Below are 18936 nucleotides of genomic sequence, written 5' to 3' on the forward strand. Positions count from 1 at the left end.
AAACCACATCAAAGGAGCACCAAGGGCCCCCGAAAGGCCAACGAGGCTTCTCCTCCCAGAAGAAAGGAGAGAAGAAGACTCCGCCGCCATGCCAGTGCTGCACAGAGGTCCACTGGCTAGACAACTGTCCCGTGTTCAAGGAGAAGACTACAGAGGAAAAGAAACAGTGGATAATAGAGAATAAGCGGTGCTGGAAGTGCGCCCGTGAGCACAGAGCAAAGGACTGCACCCTCAAGGGACCCTGCAGACAGAGCGGGTGCGGGAAGATCCACCTCACGGCCCTCCACGACCTCAACAATAGAGACGACAAGGCTAAGCCTTATGTGGCGGAAGTCCGTGATGAGCCCTCTAGAGAGCTACGCAACTACTACGTGGGTCCCGTGAGAGGCAGCACTCCCCGCGTGCTGTTGAAGATTGTGCCGGTGGTCCTGCGGAACCGCAACAAGACTCTGGAGACCTACGCGGTTATTGACGATGGCTCGGAGCGCACGCTGCTGATGCGTGAGGCTGCCATCGCCCTTGGACTCGTGGGCGACGCAGAGGAGCTGGATCTCCTCACCATCCAACCAGGGCGCACCACTATTCAAGGAGAAAGTGTGGCCCTCACCCTCACACCGGCCGGTCGGCCGAAGGAAGTCTTCAAAGTGAGCCGCGTATTCACAGCTGCCGGGTTGTGCCTCTCCAGTTATGGCTACCCGATGGAGTCCCTCATGAAGAGGTACCCACATCTCCGTAATCTGGGGATCAACGCTGCAATGGAGGTGAAGCCCACCCTCCTGCTCGGCTCCGATAATGTGAACCTCACTTTACCCAAGCACATCATCCCGGGTCCACCCGGATGTCCCGTCGCCCTGGAGACTCCGCTAGGCTGGACCCTGCAGGGCCCCATCAGTCTAAGAAATCTGAACGCCCGTCAGACCCACTGCCTCTTCATTGGAGCGGGGCACGAAGACGAGGCATTGCTGGAGAATGTTCAGAGGTTATGGCAGCTGGACATTGCTCCATACAAAAACGAGAAGATACACACTCGCTCCAAAGAAGATAAGGCGGCGATGGATCTTCTCCAAGCCAAGACCAAGCGTGTCTGCGTGCGCGGTGTCCTCAGATACGCCACACCGCTCTTGAGAAGAGAGCCCATGCCGACCTTCAAGGTTCCCCCAGGAGTAGCGAAGCCGTGTCTGCTTAGCACTGAAAGAAGACTCAGCAGAGACCCCGAGACGGCTGCCACCTACGCCACAGAAATGAGCAAGCTCATAGAGTCTGGACTCGTCAGGAGGCTGAAGCCTGAGGAGGCGGAAAGGAGTACCGAGTCATGGTACCTTCCACACCATAACGTTAAGCACAACGGAAAGAACAGAGTGGTCTTTAATTGCAGCTTTCAAGTGCGCCAGCAGAACCTCAACCGCTATCTCCTGCCCGGTCCGACTCTGACCCCTCCTCTCCTCGGAGTCATGGTGCGCTTCCGACGACAGAAGACCGCCGTCAGTGGCTACATCAAACGCATGTTCCATCAGGTGTGTTTGCTCGACGAAGATAAGCCACTCATGAGGTTCTTGTGGAGAGAAAACCCAGACGACCCGGAACCGTCCATCTATCAGTGGGAGGTGCTGCCCTTCGGGACGACCTGCAGCCCGTGTTGCGCCACCTACGCCCTGCAGCTTCATGTCGACGACGGCGCCGCACCCCCCGGAGTCTCCCATGCTGTCCACCACAGTTTCTATGTGGACAACTGCCTCCACAGCGTGGAGACCGCGGAAGAGGCCTACAAGCTGGTGCATGACATACGCACCTTCCTGGCCACCGCTGGCTTTGAGGTCCGCCAGTGGGCCACCAACGACCCTGAGGTCGTCCGAGACCTCCCAGACGAAGCGAAGGCTGACAGCAGCGAGACCTGGCTCTCCCAGTCAAGTGAGGACGCCCAGGAAATGACTCTGGGTCTCCTCTGGCGTTTCAAGTCTGACACCCTGTGTTACCGGCAAAAGAAAATCGAAACTCGCCATTACGTAACCAGGAGGTCGATCTACAGTACTCTGGCGAGTCAATATGACCCGTTGGGTTACATCAACCCCTACACGACTCGTGCCAAGGCTCTGGTCAGCGAGCTGTGGACTGAGGCGAAGGGATGGGATGACCCCCTACCAGAGACACTCGGGGCGAAGTGGAAGAAGTGGGAAGAAGAGCTCCCCACCCTCCAACAGATCGAGTTTCCCAGGAGCTACTTTCCCTCGAGCGTCAGTCTGACCGGCAGCCAGCTCTCCCTTCATGTATTCTGTGACGCGTCTGAGAAGGCATATGGTGCAGTAGCGTACCTGCGCGCGGTGGAGCCCGACGACACAGTCCACGTCTCCTTCATTCTTGCACGCTCAAGAGTTGCACCCAAGAAGCAGCAATCCATTCCCCCGCTGGAGCTCTGCGCAGCTCTAAGTGGAGCCCAGTTGGGAAAGATGCTGAAGGAAGAGCTGCACCTCCCCCTTCACGCGGTGTCGATGTGGTCTGACTCCACAACAGTCATCCAGTGGATCCAGTCGACTTCGTGCAGATATAAAGTATTCGTAGGAACAAGGGTGACAGAGATCCAAGAGCTTGTGGGGATCAGCTGCTGGCGATACGTTTCAACAGATGTCAACCCGGCGGACGTGATCACCAGAGGTGCGACCCTCGAGGAATTGGCACGTCCCAACCTCTACCACCGTGGACCCGACTACCTACGCAAGCCAGAAGAAGACTGGCCTTCTCCTCCGAACTTGGAGAACGCAGAGGTGGAGGTGGAACTTAAGAAGTCCATCTTCTGCGGCCTCACTGGACTCCAAGACCCTTCAAATACTGACGGTCCCAAGGTTGAGGATTGCCAGACCCTAGAAGAGCTCCAAGTACGTACCTTCCACCACCGGAACCCCGGTCCCGGAGACCCGACCCCTCTCAGCGCTGACGACTACGCCGCAGCTGAGATCATGTTGCTGCAGAGGGTGCAGCGGGAGGTCTTCCAGATCGAGATGGCGTGCTTGGGACGGAAGATGGAGCTACCAAGAGACAGCAAGCTGAGGCTACTGGCCCCCGAACTGGACGAGAAAGACCTCATACGTGTCGGAGGCCGCCTACGACGGGCTCAGGGCCTCACTGAGGACAGCAAACACCCCATCCTACTCCCCTCGAAGCATCCGGTGACTAACTTGGTGATTCGTCACTATGACACCAAATTGTATCACCCTGGAGCGGAGCGGCTCTTCGCGGAGCTCAGGAGAAGGTTCTGGATACTTCGCGGCCGGGAGGCTGTGCGGCGTTACCAACGGTCATGCACAGACTGCCAGAAGCTCAGAGCCCAACCCATCATGCCACGAATGGCTGACCTCCCATCCTGCCGCCTCCGTCTCCAAGAAGCGCCCTTCCACAACACGGGCATGGACTGCTTCGGGCCCTTCACCATCAAGGCGGAGATCGGGAGAGCAACTGCTAAGAGATGGGGAATCATCTTCAAGTGCCTCACCACGAGAGCCGTCCATCTCGAGGTGCTGGCTGAAATGACAACAGACAGCTTCCTCCAGTCATTCCGTCGATTTACTGGAAGGAGAGGGCGACCCCATACCTTATGGTCTGATCACGGGACGAATTTCAAGGGAGGAGAAGCTGAACTCATCAAGAGTTACCACCAGATGAGTGAGGAGTTGAGGGACGAGCTGGCCTCCCAACAGGTCACCTTCTCCTACAACCCTCCAAATGCACCCCACTTCGGTGGAACGTGGGAGAGAGAGGTCAAGTCAGTAAAGGCTGCTCTAGCAGCCGCGCTCAGAGGACAGGTTCCGAAGGCAGAGGTCTTCAACACCGTGCTGGTAGAGATTGAAGCCATTCTGAATTCCAAGCCACTGGGGTACGTCAGTAGCGACGCGGCCGATCTCGACCCCATAACACCCAACAGCCTTTTGATGGGGCGGCGAGACGCGGCCCTTCCCTTTGCGGTCTACGCCTCCACCGAGATCATCGGCAGAAGACAATGGAGGTATAGTCAGGCTTTAGCCGACCAATTCTGGAAGAGGTTCACCACCGAATATCTCCCATCGCTGCAAGGCCGCCGCAAGTGGATCACTGAAAGAGGCAACCTAGAACCAGGAACCCCAGTCATGATCGTGGATCAGGCGCTTCCCCGAGCCCGCTGGCTCACCGGAGGGGTGAAGAGTGTGGTAAAAGGGCAAGACGGAAGAGTCCGCTCTGCTATCGTGGATGTCGGAGGAAGAACATACCACAGACCAGTGGCTCGACTGATCCGACTACCCCCGTACTCTGACTCTGACCAGCCTGAGTGACTACTAGACATTCAGCAGACCTCAGTACTGATTAGCGCCGCAAATCAGGGGGCGGCTGTGCTGAAGGGTCTGCAATTAGGTAAAATTAGACCTAAAATAATCCCCCTTTAAGTTAATATGTGGGAGTTAAGTTATTATTTACCACATAATGTTACACTGTCTGCCTATTGATGGCATCTCAGGTTATATGACGGTGCTGCCATCTAGTGGGCCAGAGGTGGTTTTAGTGTTCCCTCGTAAATGCGTCACTTCCTCTAGGATACGTGTTGTTGACGTTGAACTTGACCGGACACGCAAGAGAGCGGACGTACACACAGCGTTGCTCTCGTTAACGTTATAGTTTGACGGTGACCAAGTATGTAAAGTGGCTTACCAAGCGGACATTATACCACCAAGAGAGAGTGAGTTTTAGTACCCAGCTAATTTGATGTTTAGTAAACGTCTGGGATTAGCATATTACAGCGGACTATAGTATTCCCCATCTATCGTTACCAGTTAGCCGAAGCTAGCTAGCTCGGCGCTAATACCTAAAGTAGATTCGGCTCATGTTTCGATAGCTGCTCTATACTGGACATATCAGTCGATATATAACACAGACCAGAGAACATTTAGATAGTGTCTGTGTCGCTGTAAAAGGACACAACTAGTCCTAAGAAGTAGCCATAGCAGTAGCCTGTGGTACAGAGGGGACCAGCGTGTCTGCAGCAGCTGTCGGCGTGCGCCGTGCGCCGTGCAGCACCACGGAGCGGAGCGAGACACTCGGACCACCACAGCGGAGCATCTGGTCTGCAGGAGCAGACTGGTGGCGCCTATTGGACCGGGCAGCGTCTTCCCGCCCTCATCAACACGCAGCGGTCTACTACTCCTCATCACCTCCATCTCTCTCATCCTGCAGAGGGAATTGTTCCTCTGTCACAGTGGTAACCGCGGCAACGTTTGGCCAGAACACTTTATTAGAACTATTTGGGCGCCCATCTAAATTTAGTAATAGTATTTAATTAGGCTTTGTGTAATGTGATAACAATATTTTGTATGTATCCTTTTCCCCTTTTTTGCTTATATAAAAGCATTATGATTCAAACAGTTTCCTCGCTCTTTCTAGTTTAGGTGACTCCATTTTAAGTTATTCACTCAGTTGTGTATTTGGTACAATTAGTTTAAGAGTTAAGGCATCCTACCACACCCCCTAAGGTGATAATTATATACAGTCCTCTAAGCTCCCGCACACATGCCTTCTCTATTTAAACGACCACATCAAACAAGAGGTGGACGCGGGCAAATACTGCGGCATGGTCATGCTGGACCTACAAAAGGCCTTCGACACTGTCAATCACACCATTCTGATTGACAAGCTAAAAGCAATTGGTTTTGATAGTCTATCAGTGAGCTGGATGCAATCCTACCTGGAGGGGAGAGAGCAGATGGTGGAGGTAAACGGTACCCTATCCCCCCCCCCCCCTCACAGTAAGCTGTGGTGTTCCACAAGGAAGCATACTAGGTCTGCTACTGTTCCTAATTTATGCAAATGACATGTCGTCAGCTTGTGACTGCAACTTGTTCCTGTTTGCGGACGACTCAGCCCTGCTGGTCTCTGACAAGAACAAGTTACAGGTTGAAAAAACCCTCAGCTCAGAACTAGGCAAAATCTGCATATGGCTCGCTGATAACAAACTATCATTACACATGGGCAAAACAGAGTCCATTCTCTTCGGTTCAAATAACAAACTCAGCAAGACCGACGGCTTCTCAGTTACAGTGGGTGACAATATTGTCACAAGGAAAGAAGATATTACCTACCTGGGTTCCATCCTAGAGGCAAATCTTTCCTGTGACAAAATGGCATCCAATGTAATAAAAAAAGTCAACCAACGAACTCGATTCTTGTACCGGTTCTCCTCACTGGTAAACAAGAATACCCTGAAGACTCTAGCAGGAGCACTCATTCAAGGGTACTACGACTATGCTTGCACCTCATGGTACCAAAGCACCTCAAAGGCGCTAAAAACAAAATTACAAACATCTCAAAACAAACTGGTCAGACTACTGCTTGACCTTACTCCTAGAACCCACCTCACCCCTGCCCACTTTGACAACCTAGGATGGCTTAGAGTAGACGACAGAGTACAGCAACTTGCAATGGGCCTGGTCTACAAGATACACTACACGACCAAGGTACCCATGTACATGTCAAAATACTTCCCAAAGGTCAGTGAATACCACGATCACAACACCAGAGGGAGCTCCACAAATCATGTTAAACCCAGATTCGGCTCAAACAAGGGACTAAACACGTTTCGCAATTATGCCACATCAATGTGGAACGCCCTACCCAAAGCTGTAAAGGAATGTGAATCACTACCCACTTTCAAAAACACTCTCAAAAAACACGAGACTGCAACTCGAAACTGGCCCCTGTAAATGTCCGAACACAACCCCCTCCAATGTACAGTAAATGACCAAGTATGGTCTTGTCAATAATCCAATGTACAGTTTTGTTTGTACAGTTGTACAGTGTCGCCCACCCACCCCTCCTACCCAACCCCCCCCCCACTCCAACCAACCCCCCCCCCCACCCACCCAACCACCTCCAATGTACAGTCCCCCCCCACCCCCACCTACCCAATCCAATGTACAGTTTCTACGTCAAATGTATATACTCTTTTTTTCTGGACTCTTTTTGTATCACAAACAGTACTGTAATTGCAAATCTGATATGTCATAAATGTATAGATGTAGCAGTACTGTCTATCTGTATGTCATGTATGTCATATATGTTACGATTAATTGAAAATGGGGGACCCTGATGTAAACAAGACGAAAGTCTTTCTCTGGTCTGCATCCCCTTAACAATTGTATGTATTGAGCTGTACTGTATGTACCCATTCTGCAATCTGTTAATAAAGTTTTCAATCAATCAATCAATCAATCAAACCTTCTGTCGTGTGGCAGTGAAAGGGTTAAATCATGTAAAACCCAGATTCGGCTCAAACAAGGGACTAAACACGTTTCGCAACTATGCCACATCAATGTGGAACGCCCTACCCACAGCTGTAAAGGAATGTGAATCACTACCCACTTTCAAAAACACTCTCAAAAAACACCTACGTGAGACTGCAATTCGAAACTGGCCCCTACAAATGTCCTAACCCAGTTGTACAGTAAATGACCAAGTAAGGCTTTGTCAGTATTCCAATGTACAGTGTAAAATGTGTGTGTCCCCCCTACCCAACCCCCCCCCCCCCCCCCCCCCACCTCCAATGTACAGCCCTCACCCAACCCACCCAACCCCACCCCACCCATCCAACCTCCTCCAATGTACAGTTTCTACGCCAAATGTATATACACTCCTTTTCTGGACACTTTTGTATCACAAACAGTACTGTATTTGCAAATCTGATATGTCATAAATGTATAGATGTAGCAGTACTGTCTATCTGTATGTCATGTATGTCATATATGTTATGATGAATTGAAAATGGGGGACCCTGATGTAAACAAGACGAAAGTCTTTCTCTGGTCTGCATCCCCTTAACAATTGTATGTATAGAGCTGTACTGTACTGTACCCATTCTGCAATCTGTTAATAAACTTTTCAATCAATCAATCAATCAAGGAGAACGCCTGCGCGCTGATTGGCGGAGAGGGGACGTCAGTCACTCCACACACTGGGGCCTACTAGCCCCTCCCCCTTGGCCAGGCTGATTGGCGGAGAGGGGACGTCAGTCACTCCACACACTGGGTCCTACTAGCCCCTCCCCCGTGGCCAGGCTGATTGGCGGTTGAGGGGACGTCACTCCACTAGCCCCTCCCCCTTGACCAGGCTCGGTTGAGGCGTGCGGTTGGAGAGAGAGAGAGAGAGAGAGAGAGAGAGAGAGAGAGAGAGAGAGAGAGAGAGAGAGAGAGAGAGAGAGAGAGAGAGAGAGAGAGAGAGAGAGAGAGAGAGAGAGAGAGAGAGAGAGAGAGAGAGAGAGAGAGAGAGAGTCGCGGCCGTGATGATGGTGATGGTGATCTGACAGATGAAATAAGCGAAAAGAAGAGAGAGAAGGCGGGCAGCAGTCCTCCTCCCACGAGACCAGAACCATGTTCCCCAAAGGCAAAGGCACTCCCGTGCCGTCGGATGGCCAAGCGAGAGAGAAGTAAGCTCAGATATACCTTCATATTTCAAGTTATGGTTCTTCCTTCTCTGTTGTTCTTCTGCTGGACGGACGGACAGACCGAGAGGCGGGTTCCTCCCAGAGAGAGAGAGAGAGAGAGACTTGAATGAACCGCCTTGTGTGTCTGACTGCTGCTCGCCATTCCCTCCCCAGGCGGGCGCTCTGCCCCCTCTGCCCCCCCGGGCTCCATGGCTGCAGCTCAGACTATGTTGTTGATATTATTGTTTTCTTCAGATCTAACGGCTCGTACTGTGACGTGACGTGTCGGTGTTGTGAGAACAAGGAGGCGAGCAGAACAACATGTCGCTATATTGTGTCTCTGTTGTCGCGCTGCTGCTGTGGAGACATTGTATCATTCTGTCCCCGACGGCCCGACCACCACCTCAGTGCCATACTGTCTGTCTGTCTGCTACAATAAAGCTTGTGTTATTGGTGTTATTGTTTCATATGATACGATATGATGATCATCTCTGCAGTCGAGACACTAGTCGAGCTCTCCTCTAGTTGTTGTGAGTCTCCACCAGGGCTTGGTTACACAATCTCTCCGTTTAATTGTTTGGCATCAGGCTGCTGGCAGCCATTGTTCGCAGGGCCTGTTGTAGCCGACTGACTCCTGCACTGTGTCTCTGGAGGAAATGTAAACTGCTGTGTAAAAAAAAATAAAAAATTGCTAGTAGGTATAATATGCTCTTTGACCAACATTTTAAAATTAATTTCAAAATGTTTCCCTCGTCACAGGTTGGCTCTATACGTCTACGAGTATTTGTTACACATAGGAGCACAGAAGTCCGCACAGACTTTTTTATCGGAGGTAAGAGCAATCTATGCTTATTATATCAATGTAGATTAGGTCAATTACACTGGGATCCATGCTAGCTACCTGTTTTGATGTTTATGATCTCATAGCATGACTAATATATATCAAGAGTCGAGTCAAGACCCATCAGCTGGGAAATTTGTCTTGGGCTTACAGTACACACCACACTACAGCCACAGACACACACATACATGACACAACACAACTGACTCCACACAGAGGAGATACACAATATAAAAGATACAGTAAAGCACCTGCACGGCAGGATGTCTGGTGGCAACGCCACATTATAATAGTATACCCAAATATACTAGTATAATATAATAGTATACAAAAAAAAAAAAAAAATCGATTATATATTGTTGAATGAATGAGAACTTTATTTAACAGATTGCTGAATGGGTACAATACAGTACGGCTCAATACACACAATAGTTAAGGGGATGCAGACCAGAGAAACACGTTTGTCTTGTTTACATCAGGGTCCCCCATTTTCAATTCATAGTGACATTTATGACATACACAACATACATGACATTTTTTTTTGATCCACTTTTTCTCCCATTTTTCTATATTTTCTCCCATCCCAATTTCGTATCATCCAATTCAACCCTCCCCTGTCACGGACGCTGTTTCTTGCCTCCCACAAGCCGGCTGCAATGTGGACTAAGTCATACATAGCACAAGTCCCCTCCGGTACTTGAGGTAACAGCAGTCGCATCTTTTCACCTGCGCAGCTCGATCTCTCAGTGGCGAGGAGTAACGCGTGGGAGGCTCACGCTGCCCCCGACACTTCCTGATTCTACTGCGCAGGCGCACCAACCGACCTGTAGGAGTCGCTGTCCACAACGCCCGATCCCCACCCATCAGTTTCCCACCCCCTAATACGGCCAATGTGTATTAGTACGGACGACCAGCTAAACTGAAAGCAAATGTGGAGCGCTGGGCTCGAACAGGCAAGCCCAGCGTCTCCAGATTTCGTGCCGAGCGCCTTGCCCACTACGCCAATGCCCAACATACATGACATTTATGGCATAGGGACATATAGGTATTTAGTACTGATACATTTGTGACCTATACGGTATTCAAATATACAGTACTGTTACCCATAGATCCTGACAGAGTATATGGTGGTGAGGAGACTGTACATTTGGAGGGGGTGGGTGGGTGGGAGAGAAATATACATATACGGCAGGGAGAGAATATATACATGCGGTGGGGAGGAGACTTGTCTATTAGGAGGGGGTGGGGGTTTTGGAACACATTTAATAGAACTCCATTACCAGACCCCTCTCTCTCTCTCTCTCTCTCTGAACCCTCCCTCCTCTAGATCCGATGGGAGAAGAACATAACGCTCGGAGAACCTCCTGGATTCCTACACTCATGGTGGTGGTGAGTCGTCTCGTTCAGTCGTCCTGGTCAACATGTTCGGGGCTCGTTGTTGTTTGTGTGTGCGGCGCAAGTTCATTGTTGCTCTTCTTCTCCGTGACCCCGTCTCGTCTCTCTACAGTGTATTCTGGGACCTGTACTGTGCGGCTCCAGAGAGACGAGAGACATGTGACCACTCCAGCGAAGCGAAAGCCTTCCATGATTACGTGAGTCGTGTGCTGCTGCCGCCTCCATGAGAACTGTTGCACGTTATTCTGCTCTGTGTTCTTCCTACAGAAGACACCGGGTCGCATCAATACTTTTACCAACGGATTTCCAGTTCTACGTTCTGATTGGCCACTGACGTTTCTGGTCGTGTGACATGTGCGGCCAATCGTGTGACGCCTGTTTCTTTCACCGGTTAAGCTTAGGCACTCTTTCGAAGTTGGTTAAGGTTAGAGTTTGTCTTAGAGCAGGGCGATAGAACACCAGCCCTGATTCCAAACCTTAACCAACTTCGAAAGAGTCGCCTAAGCTCAACCAGTGATAAACTAGGCGTTAGGTAGTTTGCATGCCGTTCGAGGCGGAAATGGGCAAAGACACAGGCGTCACGCGATTGGGCGCACATGTCACATGACCAGAAACGTCAGTGGCCAATGAGGTCGCACCAGAAACGTCAGTGGCCAATCGGATCGCAGAACGCGAACGCGGAACTGGAAATCCATTGGTAAAAAAATAGACGCCACCGGATCACCAGGAGAGTTGGGAAATAAACCGTATTTGTCTCAGATTCGTTGTTAGGATGAGTAGCGATGTTCTGTTGGGGAGCCGTCGGAGCAGCAACGGTTCTGGTTCTGTGCTCTTGTTCTGGCAGTGGTGCCGTACTGTAGGTGTGATCCTGGTGCCGTACTATAGGTGTGATCCTGGTGCCGTACTATAGGTGTGATCCTGGTGCCGTACTGTAGGTGTGATCCTGGTGGCTTTATGTCCGTATTTGGCTGCCTGGTACGCCTGCGCGGTGATCACATCATGCACCCAACGCCGGAAATAATGCAGTGTTGACCAGTTTATAAAAAATATAAAAAAAAAATTATTAGCAGCCAACGCCGAGCTTTCAAACCATCCCGTATTTTTGTCCGAAACCCTCGTGCAACTGTGACAACCATTGAAATTCCTCTGTGATACTTGTATAACGAACGGTTCGGGCAGAACCAGTCCTTCATGGTCAATATAGGTTGGTTTGCTGTGGGCTGGGAAGTGACTGTGGATTCACTCGGTGCATCACAGTCACAGCCTGAGAGGACCGCAGGGGCTATACAGAGACTACAGGTGTGATCCTGGTTCAGAGTCCAGACTACAGGTGTGATCCTGGTTCAGAGTCCAGACTACAGGTGTGATCCTGGTTCAGAGTCCAGACTACAGGTGTGATCCTGGTTCAGAGTCCAGACTACAGGTGTGATCCTGGTTCAGAGTCCAGACTACAGGTGTGATCCTGGTTCAGAGTCCAGACTACAGCTGTGATCCTGGTTCAGAGTCCAGACTACAGGTGTGATCCTGGTTCAGGGTCCAGACTACAGGTGTGATCCTGGTTCAGAGTCCAGACTACAGGTGTGATCCTGGTTCAGAGTCCAGACTACAGGTGTGATCCTGGTTCAGAGTCCAGACTACAGGTGTGATCCTGGTTCAGAGTCCAGTCCTCCTCCGCACCACGCCGCTCGAAGTCCCCCCCCCCCCCCCCCCCCGCCTCAGCCCCGAGAGGCACGACGAGTCTCTTTCCTGTCTCATAAACTCGGTTCCCTTCTGTTGATGATGGTCTCGATTGCACAGTGATTATTATTTTTTTTTTATTATACCCATAAGGCTCCCTCAGCCTCCGACTGACTTGCAGTACTATGTCTCTACTAGATGGACTAAGGACCTTTTTAAAGCAGACTATAATCCATTAACCCTTTCACCGCCGCACTGCCAAACGGTTAACCCTTTCACTGTGACAATACACAGAAGGTTAACCCTGTCACTGCCACACGACACTTTACTATCACACAAACAGTAAAGGGTTAACCTTCTGTCGTGTCATGTGGTGGTGAAAGGGTTAACATGATCCTATGGAGTAGAACCAGTAGATTCCTGATGTTCTGCAACAGGTGCATCTCTCACTGGCCTGGTGCTCGGCTTGCAGTGACTCGTCTCTTACCTACATTTACATGTTGCTGCATTCGCTTTGCATGTTGATAATGCGCTTTTTGGAACGCCTTTCATTCTTGTCTGCCTTCATTATTCCAAGCTGTGAGTCAGCATTCAGGCTGGTAGATGAGCTTTAAGTCAGTGTTTAGGCTGGTAGACGAGCTTTAAGTCAGTGTTTAGGCTGGTAGACGAGCTTTAAGTCAGTGTTTAGGCTGGTAGACGAGCTTTAAGTCAGTGTTTAGGCTGGTAGACGAGCTTTAAGTCAGTGTTCAGGCTGGTAGATGAGCTTTAAGTCAGCATTCAGGCTGGTAGACAAGCTTTAAGTCAGTGTTTAGGCTGGTAGATGAGCTTTAAGTCAGTGTTTAGGCTGGTAGACAAGCTTTAAGTCAGCATTCAGGCTGGTAGACGAGCTTTAAGTCAGCATTCAGGCTGGTAGACAAGCTTTAAGTCAGTGTTTAGGCTGGTAGATGAGCTTTAAGTCAGCATTCAGGCTGGTGGACGAGCTTTAAGTCAGTGTTTAGGCTGGTAGACGAGCTTTAAGTCAGTGTTTAGGCTGGTAGATGAGCTTTAAGTCAGTGTTTAGGCTGGTAGACAAGCTTTAAGTCAGCATTCAGGCTGGTGGACGAGCTTTAAGTCAGTGTTTAGGCTGGTAGACAAGCTTTAAGTCAGTGTTTAGGCTGGTAGACGAGCTTTAAGTCAGTGTTTAGGCTGGTAGATGAGCTTTAAGTCAGTGTTTAGGCTGGTAGATGAGCTTTAAGTCAGTGTTTAGGCTGGTAGATGAGCTTTAAGTCAGTGTTTAGGCTGGTAGACAAGCTTTAAGTCAGTGTTTAGGCTGGTAGACAAGCTTTAAGTCAGTGTTTAGGCTGGTAGACAAGCTTTAAGTCAGCATTCAGGCTGGTAGACAAGCTTTAAGTCAGTGTTTAGGCTGGTAGACAAGCTTTAAGTCAGTGTTTAGGCTGGTAGACAAGCTTTAAGTCAGTGTTTAGGCTGGTAGACAAGCTTTAAGTCAGCATTCAGGCTGGTAGACAAGCTTTAAGTCAGTGTTTAGGCTGGTAGACAAGCTTTAAGTCAGTGTTTAGGCTGGTAGACAAGCTTTAAGTCAGCATTCAGGCTGGTAGACAAGCTTTAAGTCAGTGTTTAGGCTGGTAGACAAGCTTTAAGTCAGTGTTTAGGCTGGTAGACAAGCTTTAAGTCAGTGTTTAGGCTGGTAGACAAGCTTTAAGTCAGCATTCAGGCTGGTAGACGAGCTTTAAGTCAGTGTTTAGGCTGGTAGACCAGCTTTAAGTCAGTGTTTAGGCTGGTAGACCAGCTTTAAGTCAGTGTTTAGGCTGGTAGACCAGCTTTAAGTCAGTGTTTAGGCTGGTAGATGAGCTTTAAGTCAGTGTTTAGGCTGGTAGATGGAAGAGTCTGATGAAGGCTACAACGTGAAATGTTGATCCATTAAAAAGTGTCATCTGCATCTAGAGCCTGAGTGTGTGCGACTTGATCTCTTCCTCTTTGACATTCTGGTCAAAATTAATCTTGATGGTTAGTTGCTTCCGGTCGCTCTTCCTCTTTCTCCTCTATCTTACAGGGCTGTACACTGCAACGAGATGATCGCAAATTGCCCCTTAATTTGGCCTGTGCAAGTGGAAAATAATATTTGGGGGCAACCTTGCGAGTAGTGATGTCAACCCTTCATTCGCATTTCACTCCTAAATTAATCCATACAAATTGGATAAAAAAAATAGTAAAACATTAGCCTACAACCAGGGCTGTGCAGTGCCACATAATGTCACGCCGGTGCTATGAAAAAATCTGTCGGCGATGAATGAATTTACTGCGATAGCCTGTGTGGAAAAAATGATTTGCGTGTGAAGTGAATCTGGGCCACTTGGTAGTTGTAGTCTATCGTGCGATTAAATACCATGTCCCCGTCTGGTAAAGTCCATACATCCAACACCAAATCCCATAATTCCTAGCGAACAATCTAATCGAAAGTGAATGTTGCATCGTCAAAGAAGAACTTCCTTTCAATAAGTTTAAGCCACTAATTTTGCTCTGCAAGAACAACGGAGCGGATATCAGTCCATCTTATGACAACCACGTCCGATGTGGAGAGATGATAAGAGACCATAGCCGATTAAATTAAGTCTGATCTGGCAGTGATGATTACAATGACAGGGACACGGACACTTCTAAGTTCTAACGTTCAGCCATGTATTAGGTGAGTCGCCCACAGGACGTTTTTCAATACTTAAATACTGTCTACTTAAATTTCCCTCCGGGGATCAATAAAGTATAAACCTATCTATCTAATAATGAGACAATATGCAAATAAGATAATACTAATAATTGTCACGGTTCCCCGTATTGAAAGTGGCTTGCAACTTACTGCTGGTAAAATCACGGTTTATTTCTCGTTCTGCATAGTATTACATTCCTCTTCTATAAACAATCAAAGTCCCACCGTAAGAGCCTCATATGGGTCAATTAAACCTTTTTGATTAGAGTCTTTCCTTCTAAGCTAAGTTGAACTGATCATTTCACTGTCAAAAGCGCAAAAACGTAAACAAGGTTGCGTCGCAACACGGTTTTCAAAATAAAGGTCACATATACACATACCTCTCAAAAAATTTCCCGGATATACATAAACATTAATTGGCATATATCTCTATAAACGGCCCAACACATTGATCACTTTAGGCACACCCTGAAACCAGTAACATCACAAATATGAAGCGGGTAATTACCCATAAAAATAATAAACCTTTCATGGGGTTATTTACAATAATAATAATTAATTTTATTTATAAAGCACTTTTCATTGTGAAACAAAGGTATGCAGAGTTTCTTGTCCTCCTGATTAATGCAATGGTGTGTGTGTGTTGTGGTGATCTCATTCAAGGAGCACTACAGTCAAGCGCGCGCACACACACACAGTTTGTTGTTTTTGTTCTATTAGTGATTTACACACTTTCTCAGTTGGTTCATTATAAAAGATACAAACCTGAAAACAAACGCACTTAAATGTTAAATAAAAGGACCACAGTAATGAGGCAGGAGGAACATATTTTTTTGCACTATAATGGTAAAATAGGTATTAAAAAATTTGCTCCAAAAAAAATATTCTTTGCCCCTAAATTTCTCATTTAGGGGCAAGTGTGCCCCTAGTGAAAAAGCTATTCTTGGGCTTCTTATCTGAAAAGATACAACGGGGTCGACAACAGTCTTACGAGCTAGGTGGTGTGTCTCCCCCTGTGTCACATCGGCGTGGATGAAGAGAAAGTCACACCCGGGAGAGGAAGCCTCTTCTTCTATTGATGATCCTGACGGCGACGCGGCTCATTGTGCCGTCGGGAGGATTACAGCATCCCAGACGTGAAGGGGTTAAAGCGGGGATGTTGGGGCCCAGATAGGGTTGTCAGGGCAACAGGCCTCCTGATCCGGCAGGTGACCTGGGAGCCAGGAGAGGCTCGAGCACTCTGTGCCCTTTCAGCCACATTCTTCATGGTTCCAGCTCTTACAGACAAAAGAAAGCTGCATGTCTTTACCAGCGCCTCGGTTTGTGGCCATTAAGAGCTGTTTATTTATAAAAATAAAAATTATATATATATATATATATATATATATATATATATATAATATATATATATATATATATATATATATATATAATTGACCTCAAAGTGAAAGCAACACGAGATGGTCACACTCACAGGCTTGAAAGTGGAAGTGTTGTTCCAAAGCGCGGCATAACTGTTTTGGGGGGAAATCTGTGTGAGACCTTAAATTCAATAGAAGTCAATCTTTTTTTACGTAGATTATTCTATCCTGATCATTTAAAAAAAAATTGATAATAAGTGTGACCGCAGCACTTGATTCCGCTCAGGCCATTTTCATAACATCTGGAAAACGTCGAGCCAAATGAGGGCACCGCCAACTGTCGCTCCCGGCTGTGGTGTGTGGTTCTTCCAGAGGTTCAGAGTGGTTGGCTCCCCTCTACATCTAGTGGTTTGGCCCTCAGCTCTGATGTCGGCTCCCCTCTACATCTTGTGGTTTGGCCCTCAGCTCTGATGTTGGCTCTCTCTACATCTTGTGGTTTGGCCCTCAGCTCTGATGTTGGCTCCCCTCTACATCTTGTGGTTTGGCCCTCAGCTCTGATGTCGGCTCCCCTCTACATCTAGTGGTTTGGCCCTCAGCTCTGATGTCGGCTCCCCTCTACATCTAGTGGTTTGGCCCTCAGCTCTGACGTTGGCTCCCCTCTACATCTAGTGGTTTGGCCCTCAGCTCTGATGTCGGCTCCCCTCTACATCTTGTGGTTTGGCCCTCAGCTCTGATGTCGGCTCCCCTCTACATCTAGTGGTTTGGCCCTCAGCTCTGATGTTGGCTCCCCTCTACATCTAGTGGTTTGGCCCTCAGCTCTGATGTCGGCTCCCCTCTACATCTAGTGGTTTGGCCCTCAGCTCTGATGTTGGCTCCCCTCTACATCTTGTGGTTTGGCCCTCAGCTCTGATGTTGGCTCCCCTCTACATCTTGTTGTTTGGCCCTCAGCTCTGATGTCGGCTTCTCTCTACATCTAGTGGTTTGGCCCTCAGCTCTGATGTTGGCTCCCCTCTACATCTTGTGGTTTGGCCCTCAGCTCTGATGTCGGCTCCCCTCTACATCTTGTGGTTTGGCCCTCAGCTCTGATGTCGGCTCCCCTCTACATCTAGTGGTTTGGCCCTCAGCTCTGATGTCGGCTCCCCTCTACATCTAGTGGTTTGGCCCTCAGCTCTGATGTCGGCTCCCCTCTACATCTAGTGGTTTGGCCCTCAGCTCTGATGTCGGCTCCCCTCTACATCTAGTGGTTTGGCCCTCAGCTCTGATGTCGGCTCCCCTCTACATCTTGTGGTTTGGCCCTCAGCTCTGATGTCGGCTCCCCTCTACATCTAGTGGTTTGGCCCTCAGCTCTGATGTTGGCTCCCCTCTACATCTAGTGGTTTGGCCCTCAGCTCTGATGTCGGCTCCCCTCTACATCTAGTGGTTTGGCCCTCAGCTCTGATGTCGGCTCCCCTCTACATCTTGTTGTTTGGCCCTCAGCTCTGATGTCGGCTCCCCTCTACATCTAGTGGTTTGGCCCTCAGCTCTGATGTTGGCTCCCCTCTACATCTAGTGGTTTGGCCCTCAGCTGTGATGTTGGTTCTTCTCCTGTGTGTGTGTGTGTGTGTGTGTGTGTGTGTGTGTGTGTGTGTGTGTGTGTGTGTGTGTGTGTGTGTGTGTGTGTGTGTGTGTGTGTGTGTGTGTGTGTGTGTGTGTGTGTGTGTGTGTGTGTGTGTGTGTGTGTGTGTGTGTGTGTGTGTGTGTGTGTGTGTGTGTGTGTGTGTGTGTGTGTGTGTGTGTGTGTGTGTGTGTGTGTGTGTGTGTGTGTGTGTGTGTGTGTGTGTGTGTGTGTGTGTGTGTGTGTGTGTGTGTGTGTGTGTGTGTGTGTGGGGGGGTGCTGCAGCCCTGTCCTTTGTCTCGGTGGGGGAGGTGGCGACCGCTCCGCCGCTCGCTGGCGGCCTCGTAAAGCCCTGGCGTATTCACCCGGGGCCTGACTGACGCTCCCTCAGGGACCCGTCGCCATGGCGTCAGCGGTTGATTGATGGCTGTCAGGGAGCCCGAGAGGCAGATTGGAGAGGAGAAGGGGAGTGGCATTGTGGCATATGCCCGGCATCCACAGAGGAGCGGGGGGGAATAAAGAGAGAGGGAGAGAGAGAGAAAAGGGGGGAGTGGAAGAGGAGGAGGAGAGTGAGAGGAAAGGACAGGCTCCGTCTGGGTCTCTCTCTTAATGTAGAGAGAGCGTCCAGTCTGGACCCAAAGTGGGTTTTATGATGTTGATCGATGGTTAAACATTTACAAGCTAAACATGAGGCTCAGGATTCTCTGTAGCCCTGGTTCCACTGGGAGCAGCTCAGAGGCAGGCTGTTGGGTGCCCCCCCCCCCCCTTCTCTCTCTCTTTCCCCCCTCTCTCTCACCCCTTCTCTCTCTCTCTCTCACCCCCCTTCTCTCTCCCTCTCTCACCCCCTCTCTCACCTCCCTCTCTCACCCCCTCTCTCTCACCTCCCTCTCTCACCCCCCTTCTCTCTCCCTCTCTCACCCCCTCTCTCACCTCCCT

General features: G+C 49.4%; 1 protein-coding gene across 1 annotated transcript in view; it reads left to right on the forward strand.

The window, feature by feature from the left end:
* Window positions 1-8250: 8250 nt before the first annotated feature.
* Window positions 8251-18936, forward strand: part of ssbp3b (single stranded DNA binding protein 3b) — a 40564-nt gene continuing 29878 nt past the window's right edge. Inside the window, exons 1-4 of the mRNA XM_084309465.1 lie at window positions 8251-8434; window positions 9191-9263; window positions 10600-10661; window positions 10780-10864. Of these exons, the coding sequence (XP_084165591.1) occupies window positions 8379-8434; window positions 9191-9263; window positions 10600-10661; window positions 10780-10864 (276 nt within the window). The 5' untranslated portion in view covers window positions 8251-8378. The remainder of the gene's footprint in view (window positions 8435-9190; window positions 9264-10599; window positions 10662-10779; window positions 10865-18936) is intronic.

Source organism: Notolepis coatsorum, assembly GCF_963971535.1.
Source record: "Notolepis coatsorum genome assembly, chromosome: 3".
NCBI classification, from domain to species: domain Eukaryota; kingdom Metazoa; phylum Chordata; class Actinopteri; order Aulopiformes; family Paralepididae; genus Notolepis; species Notolepis coatsorum.